Source organism: Ovis canadensis, chromosome 12 (genome assembly GCF_042477335.2).
Source record: "Ovis canadensis isolate MfBH-ARS-UI-01 breed Bighorn chromosome 12, ARS-UI_OviCan_v2, whole genome shotgun sequence".
NCBI lineage: Eukaryota > Metazoa > Chordata > Mammalia > Artiodactyla > Bovidae > Ovis > Ovis canadensis.
The window spans coordinates 72827793-72841357 of NC_091256.1; the positions used below are offsets into that span (position 1 = coordinate 72827793).

At 37.8% G+C, this 13565-nt stretch overlaps 1 protein-coding gene across 1 annotated transcript in view; it reads left to right on the forward strand.

Moving 5' to 3' along the window:
- Nucleotides 1–13297, forward strand: part of XPR1 (xenotropic and polytropic retrovirus receptor 1) — a 210583-nt gene extending 197286 nt beyond the window's left edge. Inside the window, exons 13-15 of the mRNA XM_069546204.1 lie at nt 109–248; nt 4357–4578; nt 7505–13297. Of these exons, the coding sequence (XP_069402305.1) occupies nt 109–248; nt 4357–4578; nt 7505–7565 (423 nt within the window). The 3' untranslated portion in view covers nt 7566–13297. The remainder of the gene's footprint in view (nt 1–108; nt 249–4356; nt 4579–7504) is intronic.
- Nucleotides 13298–13565: the final 268 nt, after the last annotated feature.

The window sequence follows — 13565 nt, forward strand, 5'->3', positions numbered from 1 at the left end:
TTTTACTCACGCTGGTCAGTATGATGTGTGACTTGTTTACTGTGCTAGGTGTGCTTATTTGTAAGAAACACGATGGTCAGTTTACTCAATTTGCTTATTATCCCTCAGGCCTACTATTACAGTGCCATCATAGAGGACGTGATCCTGCGCTTTGCTTGGACTATCCAGATCTCAATTACCTCCATGACGTCACTGCCTCATTCTGGGGACATCATTGCTACTGTCTTTGCTCCCCTTGAGGTTTTCCGGTAAGCAGACTACTATAAAGTTTATCAGAGATTTTTTTTTTTAACCTAAAATGTTACTCAATACTTATAAATTAGATTTTATTAAAAACTTATACCTGAAAAGCTTAAAATTTCCAACTTTTCTCAGACTTCTCATCTGCCTCAGTGTTGGAAAATTCTGACTGAAGGACTAAGAGATTAGTTCTTACAAAGTTATGCTGATGATGACTTTTTTAGAAGCTTTTTTTAAGAATTGGACTCCATTTGAATATCCAAATGACTAATGAACATATGGAAATGTTCTTTACATGATTAGTCACCAGGGAAATGCAACTTAAACCTACTTTTGAGATACAGCTACTCACCTGTAAATGCTAAAATGAAAACTATAGACACACCAAGTATTGATAAGGATATAGAACAATTGGAATTTACAAACACTGCAAGTTGGAGGAAACTAGTACAATAGCCACTTCGGAAAACTCTGTCGGTATCTACCAAAGCTTTGCATGAACTCCTGGGTATATAGCAAACAGAAATGCTGACCTAAGGCCACAAAGATCCACATACAAGAATGTTCACAATAATATTATTTGCAGCAGACCAAAGTGGAGACTACCCAAGGGCCTAGCAATATTAGAGCAGACAGATAAATTGTGCTATTTACACACATGCAAATCTATTTGGTAATGAGAACAGAAGACTAAATACAAAAACAGGAATGAACCTCACAAAGCAAAGTACTGAGCAAAAGAAGTCAGCTACAAAAGAATATGTCCCTGTACGAGTTCAAATTTATGAAGTTCAAAAGCAGGCTAAATTTATCTGTGGTATTAGAAGTCAAAATAGCATTTGCCCTTGTGGGACAGTGAGTGGAAGTGACACCAAGAGAACCTCCTTGAGTGGGGAGTAAGGTGCAGTAATGTTCTGTTTCTTGAAATGTGTGCTGATTACACAGTGGGTTCAATTTGCTAAAATTCATTATGCTGTGCCCATCATACTTGTTCACTTCTCTGAATATGTGTTATACTTAATAAGTTTTTAAATTAAAAAAAAATAATTGAGCTCCATTGGAAGGGTTGTGAGTAGAAACAGGGATGTAAAAAGTCTTAGAACAGAAATTAGAATTAAAATATTTTGAGAATCATATTTTGCAGTTTAGCAACCTGGGTTATTTAGCCCACCTTCTCAGTAGAAACAATGAAAATGCCAGATAAAATATTTTTTTAATCTTCCTAAAAACATCAGTGATCTGACTCGATAGCCCAAACTCTTAAGTGAAGGCAGGTACCCCATGATAAGCAGAACACGAAAGCTGATTTTGCACTAAAGAAATTTGCCAAAACAAAAGACTTGGAGATTCATCTGTGATAGCCAATTCAAATTTTTATGCACCTAATAATATATAGCTTGGAAATAGTAAAATGAAAGTTGACATTGCTAGAAAGTAAAAGTAGATAAATTTATAATTTTAGAGAAAAATGTTAGCATACTTTTCTCAGTATAAACAAGTAATCAAGTAAACAAGCAACAACTTCCTGGTGCCTCAGTTGGTATAGACTCCACCTGCCAAAGCAGGAGACACGAGTTCTATCCCTGATCCAGGAAGATCCCATATGCCACGAAGCAGCTAAACCTGTGCTCTACAGCTATCGGGCCTGTGCTCTAGAGCCTGCAGACCGCAACTGCTGAGCCCACGTGCCGCAGTTCCTGAAGCCTCTGAACCTTAGAGCCCGTGCTCTGCAACAGGAAAAGCACAGCAACAAGAAGCCTGCACACTGCAACTCGAGAGTAGCCCCTGCTTGCCACAACTAGAGAGATGCCCACACAGAAATGAAGACCCAGCACAGACCAAAATAAATAAAATTTTAAGAAAACAAGTAATCAATTAACCAACTTGACCTAATTGACATATGTAGAGCATTGTGTATAACCTAGCTACTAAATACAAATGCTTTTAAATACACATGGAACATTCACCAAAATTAACCATGTGTTGGGCTGTATAAAGGAAGTCTTAACAAATGTTAGAATAAAATCACAAAAGATAACCTGAAAATTCACAAACGTTTAGAAATTTAGCAGCCTATATATAAATAATCCATGGGTTGAAGTGGAAATTGCAGTGGAAATTTTAAAATAATTCTGAATAGAAATGTCATTGAAATTCTCCATCACCACTACCTCCCCCCATTTACTTCTTTCTCTTTCATGTATGCTTCTTTAATTTTTTTCTAGTAAAAAAAAAAAAAGAGGTAGCTCAATTACTTTTTTTATTCTTGATTTTTTCTTTTTAAAAAATTATTTGGTTTATAGAATCAGATGTTATATCACCCATTTAAAGCAGAAGCAAAAAAGATCCTTTGAATCTTTTTTCTTCCTGCAACTACTGCCCGTTTTTGTGCTCTCTTTTACAGCAAAACTCTTCAAGAGATAACTTTACTTGCTATCTTTGCTCTCTGACTCCTTCCCCATTCTCCCTTTAATTCATCTCATCCTTTTCCCCAGTACTCAAACTAAATTGCTTTTGTTAATAATTAATAACAGCAGCAAACACCAATGTGTTGTCTTCTGTGTACCTGGCACTGTTCCAAGCACTTTACATGTAGTAACTTAGTGAATCCTTACCACAGTCTTGTCAGGTAAGTACTGTTACTGTCTCATTTACTGATGAAGCATAAGTTAAGTGAATCATCCAAGGCTGTTACAGTTAGTAAGTAGCAGATCCCTGATCTGAATCTAGACAGTCTCCCAGAATCTGTGCTGTTAGATCACATTGCCTCTTTATCCTCTATCTAAATCCAGTGGTTCTTTTATCTGACTTAACCTCTCAGCAAAGCTCTTCATTTGATTTCTCAGAAACTACTCTTCTGCTTCATGGTCTGTTCCATCTCAGTTTGTTTACTGGTTCTTTTTCCTCTTCCCAAATTGTAAATGTTGGTGTGCTCTAGGGTTTGATCCTCTTTACTCCTCTCCTCCACTTACTCCTAAGCCCATGACTTGAAATTCTGTTCTTAGGCTGTCTATAGTCCCAGTCTCTCCTCTGAACTGCAAACTCATATCCATCTAGCTACTGAATTTTCCTCTTGGGTATCTAATGGCAATAGAAACAGCTCAGATCTCTAGTAAATGGTGTCACCATTCACTGAAAACAAAAACCTGAGACACCCACATCCCATGTCCGGTGAGCCTCATCTCCATAAAGAAATCCTGTCGGTCGGCTTCTCATCACCTCTGTTATCCCCACCTGAATCTAAGTCTCTGTCATCTCTTTCCCGGACTACTACAGCGTCTTCTGATTGATCTCCCTTCAGCTGTCTTTGATCTCTTCACAGTGCAGTAGATGGATTGATCTTAAATCATCTTATTCTCCAGCTCGGAACTCCTTGTTTTCTGTCACACTATAAGTCTAAACTCTGTACTGCAGCTTTTAAGGCTGTCTGTGGATCAGGCCCTTTTCTACCTCTCCGTCTTCATTTCCTGCCATTTTAACCTTCCTGTTCCATTCCAGCCCTACTGACATTGCTGCTGCTTTAACACACCGAAGTCCTCTCCAGCGTGGGACCTTTTGTGCTTGCTGTTTCCTCCACGCCTTTTGTATCTGCTGTTTCCTCTGCCTCAGACCCTTTTCTTTAGAATTTTACCTGACTTGCTTCCTTACTTCGCTCAGATTTCTGCTAGGTGTCATCGCTTCAAAGAAGCATGTTCTTGCTCTACTTTCTTCAGAGCACATACTGTTACCTCATTGTTTATTTGCTTAATATCTGTCTCTTTTATTAGAAACTACACTTAGACAGGCATAGGCTTTGTCTCTGTCATCCTGTGGCTTTTCCTGTCATACTGTAGGTATTCAATAAATATCTGTTCAATAAAGTGAAAGAATGAGTGCTCTGAACCTGTGTTCCATGAGTCCCTTTGCTTTGCCTATTCCATTTTTGTCCCATTCCCCCCAACACACACACCACCTTTTTCTATTTTAATATTCTAGTCCTTAATTCCTTTGTGTGTGTGTGTGTGTGTGTGTATTTCCATGAGTGGAAAGTTGATGTATTTGGAGGTCTACAGGTGATAGTAGTAGTATATTCAAATTTTATAAGTAATTCCCTTACTCCTACCCCATTTTGCTAAGGCGATTTGTGTGGAACTTCTTCCGCCTGGAGAATGAACATCTGAATAACTGTGGTGAATTCCGTGCTGTGCGGGACATCTCTGTGGCCCCTCTGAATGCCGATGATCAGACGCTCCTAGAGCAGATGATGGACCAGGAGGATGGGGTACGGAACCGCCAGAAGAATCGGCCGTGGAAGTACAGCCAGAGCGTATCCCTGCGCCGGCCTCGCCTCGCTTCTCAGTACGTATGGCTGCCACTTCTGTGAGATGAATTCCCTTCAGGTTTTAGTACTGGGTAACATTTAAGTTTGGAGAAGGAAATAGTATTCTTGCCTTGAGAAATCCGATGGACAGAGAAGCCTGGCAAGCTATACAGTCCATGGGGTTGCAGAAGAGTCTGGACATGACTTAGCGACTAAACAACAACATTTAAGTTGAAAAGCAGTCATGTTGAACGTGATGAAATTGCTGGTGTTCAAACATTTTTCACAACCTATGTATAGAATGTCTTAATGGACACATAGTGTAAAATATAATTAGTATGTTAATGCATTAATTAATTCCTACTGATTTGGCATTAAAAGTACACTGGGGAAAACTTATTGGAGAATATTTTATTTGACTCTTGAGTATATCTTCTATAAAAATCATTTTCAAGTTAGAAATTTTAAGAGCCCTGGTTCTGCCACTTGACATCTGTGTTATCTTGGCCAAATCACTTAATTTCTCTATATTATTGCTCATCTGGAAATTGGGATTAGTATGGTCCCTGCTCAGAAGGTGGCTAGGTAGATTGTTTGTTATGACTTGGAATTTACACCAGTTTCCTCACAGAAAGAACTCAATAAGTATAAGCTATTATTATTTTTACTTTCTTAGTGAATACCTACAGCAATATTTTTATCCGTCATTGACTTTGTATATTCCTAAAAATTGTTTGGAGGATAGCTGTACCCTCTAAGTGCAGGGTATATGTGGCCGCATTTGAAATTTAGACAGTCGATATCACAAAGGATTGGAATAAAAGAAGGGACAGGGCAGTTTTCTGAAGGATAAGGGAGTGTTTGGATAGGCTAGAGGCACAGTAAAGACATAAAGGTGGAAATGAGGGATGGAAAGAAAAGCCATGTGACTAGAGCTTGTAACAAATAGTAACAACATTTAGCTGAATGAAGTGTGATTGTAAAAGGCTGAAATTCAGCTTTATCTTGTAGGCAGGAAGAAGTCACAGAGAATTTTTTCATAGAGTGTTATGAAAGTAATATCTTCATAAGTTTTAATGGCACTGTGCAACATACATTGGGAAAGGGAAAACTGAAGGCCGGATCAACTAAAAGACCGTTGCAGTGTTCTTCAGTATGGAACATTAAAGACTTGGATTAGGGCACTTACAGGAGGACAAAAAGGAAAACAAGGAAGCATTTTAAAGGAAGTTTAAAAAAAAATTAGAGATGGTAATAACCCACAGGGAGCAGAAGAGAAATTGCCTGAGCTTCAGATAGAATTTGTAAGTTCTCCGAAGAAGAGAAGGTAGGGAAAAGCAGAGCAAGGAACTGTCTTGGGGAACAAGCACAAGCAAGAGAAAAAAAAAGAACAAACAAAAGGGATAGGAAAAGAATGGTCAGGGAGGTCAGTAGGAAGAACGTCAAACCAAAGCATGATACCATTACATAGAGCAGGAAGCAGAGTTTGAGGAAGCAAAGGGGGGATGTGAAGGCTGGTAGAGTTAGCAAGGTAAGGTCCACAAAGGACTGGAAGACAGTGCAATAGATGGTCATCCCACTGAGCTCTTAAATTTGAAAGTTGAATCCTTGCTAGTCACCAGCAGAGGGCAATGCAGACATACACTCTTTCTGCCTCAAAAACAAGGAAGCAGTAGATGTTTACATTCAGTTTCAGATGTTCAGTGGAAAAACACCAGCATATTAGATTTGCCTCCAGAGGAAGACATTTAGAACGATGGAGCTGGTTTTGTGCAAAGGAAGAGAGCAGCGAATCTAAAATAAGATCGGAGACTGAATGCTAACTTTGAGACTCTTGCAACCATTTAACACATCCTTAACATTTTTAATGTCTATTTCTACCTCTGTCGAGTAATAATAATGCCTACTTTACCTCATGGAGCTCATGAGTTGCAGAATATTTTGACTTTATCTAATACTCCATTTTTCATCCTGTGCAAGAATCTCTTTTATGGAATCCTGAATAGTTGATTATCTTATTTTGATTGACAGTCATCAGTGATAGTGAAGTTTATAACTATACAAGGCACCTGATTTTATTGTTGGCTAGTTACTGTGGCAGATAGCTTATGTTGAAACATGCTTCAGTATAACTTCAACCAGTTGATCCTGGGTGGGCTTTCTAACATGACTTAGTATTCTGTCTTATGTGTGCTGTGCGAACTCACTCAGTCGTGTCCGACTCTTTGTGACCCCATAGACTGTAGCCCACCACGCTCCTCTGTCCATGGAGATTCTCCAATACTGGAGTGAGTTGCCATGCCCTCTTCCAGGGGATCTTCCCAAACCAGGGATTGAACCCAGGTCTCCCGCAATGCAGGCGGATTCTTTACCGTCTGGGCCACCAGGGAAGCCCCTCTTCTGTGTGTACTTCATCAGCTGTTTGAAGACAGCTGTCGTGTGTCTCCTTTAGTCTAAATCTGCTGGCCAGCTCTCCTTGTTTTTCATGTGTTCCTCAAGTGATGTTTCTGTCATCCTCATCTTAATTCTTCGTATTTGTTTAATGCTTTACTGATGCTTTTTATATCCATTCTCTCACTTGATATTCATACTGTCTCCATGAAGTAAAAGCAGTATTATGTAAAAAGGAATCATTATTCCTGCTTTACAGAGATGAAAATTGGCATCTCTGAGAGGTTAAAAAAATACATCATAAAACCAAACCCCTCCATTGCACATTACACATGACCTACCATTGTTGTTTCCTTCCTCTGGTTACAACCTAGTTTCTTAGTGTTTTTCCAGTAATATCTGAAATTGAATACAAAGCTCTAGGAGCAGTCTATCTGGTATAGTATATAGTGTCCATGACTGGTTATGATGTATTTTTAATGGTAGTAAGACTGAAAATATACCTAATACTTTGGATGTGTTTGTATTTTAGTAATGGACTAAGAATTTTTTTTTTCCTTTCATTACCACTAGATCCAAGGCTCGTGACACTAAGGTATTGATAGAAGACACAGATGATGAAGCTAACACTTGAATCCTCTGAAGTCTAGATTAACATCCTTGGTTTTCCTACTCTACAATTCTTTCCTCGACCAACGCAACCTCTAGTACCTTTCCAGCCGAAAACAGGAGAAGACATATAACACATTTTCCGAGCTCTTCCAGATCGGATCCTATGGACTCCAAACAAGCTCACTGTGTTTCTTTTCTTTTCTTCTCGTTTAATTTTCATTTTCTATTTTTAAAACAAATATTTACTTCATTTTGCCAATCAGAGGACATTTTAAGGAACAAAAACACAGTATCTTCTGGATTGTTTACAATCACAAGGACACAGATACCTGCCAGGATGAAGACCAGGCATTGCAAGGACCCTCTGATGGGACGGTACCGAGACACCTCGGCTTCCGCTTGGCCCGGTTTTGACTGGTTGAAACCGGACATTGATTTTTAAATTTTTTGTCAGTTTATGTGGAGAATTTTTTCCTTTCCTTCATACCCAGCGCAAAAGCACTGGCCGCACTTGCAGGGAAAGTGCAACTTAGAGCAGTACCTTCATTCACGAAGCTACTTTTTAATTTGATGTAACTTTTCTTATTTTGGGGAGGGTTGCTGGGTGGGTGGGAAATATGATGTATTTGTTACATATGGTTTTCTCATTATTTATGAAACTTAACCATAAAAGAATGATATAACTCCTGTACAATGAAGGTGGTAGCAGTGAAGACAGGGGAGACTAATGTCGGACAGCATCTGAGGGTTTGGTCCACAATACCTCTTTCATGAGACGACTTGCACCTGTTTGACTTTTCCTTCCTTCCTTTTTAATTTTAAGCCAAAGTTTTATTACTGATGTTTTGAGTTGCTGCTGCTTCAGAATCCTGAGCGTGTCTCCTGCAACAAAGCCTCCACACATGTCCACGCAACCAGTTGAAATTTATTGAAGAGGCCAGATACATTTTTTTAAGGAACAGATGTGGAATACATTTGCCCATATTCCAACCGTAACTGAAGTTACGCCTTATTAAGCTTCAACATGTAGGGTAATTGAAGTACATACAGCCTTTACCAACTTGGGATTAGAAGGCACAGCTATTTCATAGACTCTCTACACCCTCATTGGATAGTTTTTCTTCTGGGCCCACTTACTTTAGCCCAAAGTTGATAAAATTAAAAGTCTGTCTTGGGGAAACCATGCTTTTGAGAGCATAGAACAAGTTACCCTTCCTCTCTCACTGACAGTGATGAAACAGAGATTAGCAGCCATTTCTCCCAGCAGTTTTAAAGGGTGAACATTAGATTTCATGCCCTCCTATGACAGAAAAACTGCTTTTAAAATTGGGGGGGGCCTAAACTTGGTTATACACAAAAATCACATTTCGTAGAAATTTCAGACTATAATGATCTGTACACAGTGCTCATTTTCACTTTTGTCTGATTTCTTTCCTATTTCCTAAGTCATCAGATAAGCCCAAAAACCTAAAGGATTTTTCTCCCTTGAATGTGATTGGCATTAAATTTAGCATTGTCATTTATTTAGTATTAAAAGCATATGATTACTGCCCCTTAATATACCCTTTTGTCATTAGCTCTTATGCCATGCATCACATGTCTTCACTCATCCCTGTCATAATTCCAGGAGATTAATTAAAATTCTTGTTACTACCAAAATTCTACCAATTAACTGACATTTTCTTTTTAAAGGAGTTTTTTTCATCTTTATTCTGTCAAGCTTCCAAAATTTGGCCCCTTCCTGAATTGAGACCTTTTTTTCCTGAAAAATCACTAAGCTCTGTGGCCTTTACTGCTTTTTTTGTTTTGCCAAGCATATTCCTTGGCCCAAAACTGAAGAATAGAAACTTAATTTTTTTTTTAGTTTAAATAAAATGGATCATTTCTAATAATCAGTGGTAACAATTTAGTGACCCTTAATAGATGAAAGGTTACATTATTTATACTCGGGATTTTTTTTTCTAACTATTCTGGTTTTGTATGGTAAAACTATGGGAAGTATCACTGGTCTGTCCAGAAGGAGTAGTAATTATTACTGAGTTACGTAGAAAAGTCCAGTGGACCAGTCATTTCTTGTACAAATAAATTTGGTGGTACTAATGTGTATCCAGAGCAATTTGACTTGTCAAAACTTCATTCTCTGTTAGTAAACCTATATAATGACACACTTAAAATCTTACAGTTGACTTCTGGTATTTTAATTCCCCAGTGTTTTTACTTTAGTGTATCCTATGACTGGTTTGGTCTTTTTTCAACTATTATGATTCTCGACCCTGATCAGTATTATTTTTTCATAGATAATGCATTGTTCGAATATATTCTTTTCCTGCTGTTGGTCCAGTCAGAATAGTTTGTTCAGGAATGATAAGGCTTAGGTAACTTTCAGCTCACTTTGACAGATGCTTAAACATGTTTTTTAACAACAGCTTTATGTTCCTCCTGAAGCTCTAAAGAGAAAAGAAGGCTTTTCCTCATCAAGAGGAAACAGTTTGGAAGAAAGAATATATAATTTTTTCCTCCAGAAAAGGCAATGTGCATTTTTCTCACCTAACTTTTATATGCTCTAGTTGTGACTGCTGTGTCCTACCTAAAATTTTACTGGAGCGTCTTGTACACTGAAACTCTCAATAGAACTCCTAGGAAATGAACATCACAGAGTTATTTTAAAGGAGCAGCAATCTAACCAAAGGAAAAACGTTATTTGATTTTGGGTTTAGGAAGTCTAGTTTTATTTTATTTGAGAATCACTCAATTGATGGTATTAGTTAAAATACCCCTAAATGAATGAAAAGGAAGTATTTTTTAAAAAAGGGTAAAATTTCTTTTTCATTTTGTGATAATATGGAAAACATTGATGTGTGTAGAGAAAGTAAAAGACAAAAGTGGCGTATTTTCTATGCACAGATATGCACTCTAATTAAGGCTGCCTATACTATTAAAATGGAGTAATTGAGGATTTCATATCATACAGAGAGACATTAAAATGATCATACATAGTCATCATTAATTAGGTCATAATAGTTATTTTTAAGATTGGAAAGAGGTTGGAAACCTCTGTGCAACTTTCTTTTCCAGCATCAGCCCTTTTTCTCCTTTAAAAAGCTGCTTCATTTCAGATACAAAAGCAGTGCTGTGGGAGGAGAATGCCAGTCACCCCAGCAGTAGCACGTGTGAGCCCTTAGAGAAGGAAAACGGAGCCCAGCCCCTCGGATTTGTGACATCCCAGTATTCCAGCATGAGAGTTTGAAGGTTAGTTAACTGAGATGTTGCTGGAAGTAACTTGTTGGTATATGATATCCTTCTACCGTGGTTTGACCAAAGTATATTCATGAGAACTAGAGAAAGCAATTCATGCCGCCTTAACCAAGGCAAGTTAATAGGAGAAAATAGCCTATGTACAGGCATTGATTAATAGACATTTAGTTGAAGAGAAATAAGGTAATTGTGGAGGTAGCAGAGAAGAGCAAAAGGAAGTTGGACCTTGGCAGCAAAAGCCGGGCCGTGAGGAAAGTAGGTGAGCTTGACCACATGGAGGTGATGCTGCCTTTTGCGATCTTTCCTTTGGGTGGTTATACTGCTGGTAGACACCTGCCTGTTTTGCTACCCTCTTTCTCCACTACTTTCCTTTACTCGGGAAATAGTTCTTTATGCCCAAATGCAATTTTCTTAGCAATGACTAGAAAAAATTTTTAGTCTAAGGAAAGTAAGTTAGAAAATAACTATCCATGGTGTTATTTTATTCAGATATTTAGGATTCTCTGATGTGATTGCACTTTATTTGGTAAATCAATTTCAGATTATTTTCTGTAATAGTTTGCATGAAATTTTTTAGCTCTTAAGAAATAAGAGCTGTACAGCATATTGAAATTTTAAAAATTAAGGTGGCTTCTCAGATTGAAAAAAGTTACATTGAATCTAAGGCTTTCTCAACTACAAAATCACCGAACTTTTAACACATCTAATTTTAAAAGCCAATAATAGATATGATCTGTGTCACTAAGTTAAGACAATAAAGGTTCTAGTAGAACTTCAGGAAAAGTTAAGAGAAGTAAATCAAATTTTTGAGCTTAATTCATTCCTTTTTATGATGCATCTGGCTTATTTCTTGCTTTTGATGATTAGCTGAAGCAAGGAAAGGTTAAAGAGATTTTACAGATTGCTTAAACACATTCCTGCATTTCAGGTATCAATCTTGATAGCAAATCTTAAAAGCTAACTTTTTGCATTATATTTTCAGTATATACAATGTCAGCACAGTGGTAATGTGGGCTAGAGTTTATTAGATTGTAAGAAATTTGTGCTGATTAACGCTACAAACCAGTACTTTACCCAGCGTTAAGCCACACCACTCACCAAATATGAAGACGTCAAAGAAGTTCGGAGCTTAATTTAAATGATATGAGAAGTTTGCCTGGGAATTGAGAGGAGCCTGCTGATTGGAATGGTTCATCATGCCTTTCTAATATGAATTCGCAAAACTGTGATATTGAGTTGCCCCTTTAAAAACAACCTTCCAGAATGTATTTGCTTGCTTACTATGGAGTATAGTGGTTATCACATTGGGCTAACACTTTCAACACACTTACTGCAGAAGAGGAAGTCAAAGGGACAAGATGAGTTTCCCTGAACAGAAGTAAATCATTATACTGCTTTTCATCTAAAGTATGTTTCCTTATAGCAGGCCTTTATTTTATTACTAAAGCAAAGCCACCTTCAGTTTTTTTGTTTGTTTTGTTTTATGCCATCAACCTAAGGAGGACAATCAAATAACCAACTGTTTGCCTTGGATTCAGTGTGTCTGCTAATTACACCATCTCATCTTACATACCTTCAGACCAGTTACTTGACTAAATGTCCACCATATTACCTTAGTTCTTCCTATGCCCTTTCCTCTGTACCACCACAAAACAGAGGAAAGACTTAACTACCAGGAAGATGTGAACTTCTAAGAAAGAGCAAGGATTTCATCTCACTCTCCTTTTATCATTATCTCTGAAGTCCCTCCTTAGAATTCCCTGATGGTCCGTGCTGCAACACCAGCATGGTGGAAATAAGGAGAAAGATTGTGGGGAATCCTGAAAGAGTAACTGATTGTGACATTGTTATTCTTTTGAACTATAAAGTAAAATTGTGAGCCACTCACTTGCAGAAAGAGCAGAACTCAAGCTTTATCACATTGTGAAGATTAATACCTTAACTGTTTTCCAGATTAGCACAGAAGCTTGTATCAGTGAAGAGTATTTAGGAGGGCAATAGGGTGTAAAATGTACCTGTCTTTGAACCCTCTCCTTCTTGCTCATGTTTCCTTCACCCCACCCCACCCCACCACATTGTGTTGGTCCGGTGATACTATTCTATGAAACTGAGCTATAGTTGTCAAAAGTAACCATGGAATGTGATTAATCCTCTGTGGGTGCTTCTTTTTCTCCCTTGCTTTCTTTCTTACTCCCTCCACTCTGGTAAATGGAAAAGGTGATGTCAAAGAATTGATGCTTGCTTGGACTCCTGTTGTATCTGTGACTATGCTATTAGCTGTCTCCTTTTTCCTTCTTACATGGGTAGAATTCTTATGAAGTGTGGCGTTCCCTTCCTGAAAGTAGGTTTAATGCACAATGTGGTACTGTTTTATAGTTTCTAGATGGTTGTATAAAGCAAAAAGTTAATGTGGTTATGTGTTTTTAAAAGAAAATAAGTGATTGGTTAAAAAAAAACTGTTCTTTTTTCATTATTACAAGCTTTCTCTGTTTTCCAACAGTTTACTGACTCCTTTGTCACTGGTGAATGGTTTGTGTGACTGTGTGTTTTTCTCTCTGGGTTTCTTGGATCCCGAACATGATTCCTCTTAGGACTACCAACTTGTTAAAAGTTTAGGGCAAACAGACTTCACGGGTGAACATTTTTTAACTCTTTTACTAAATTGAAAAATAAAATAACATTTTTCCTTTAGGTAATATATGAAGTGTGACCCTAAAGCAATGGGATTGATGGAGCCAATCTTTTTTTAGTTAAATCCTGAACAGCT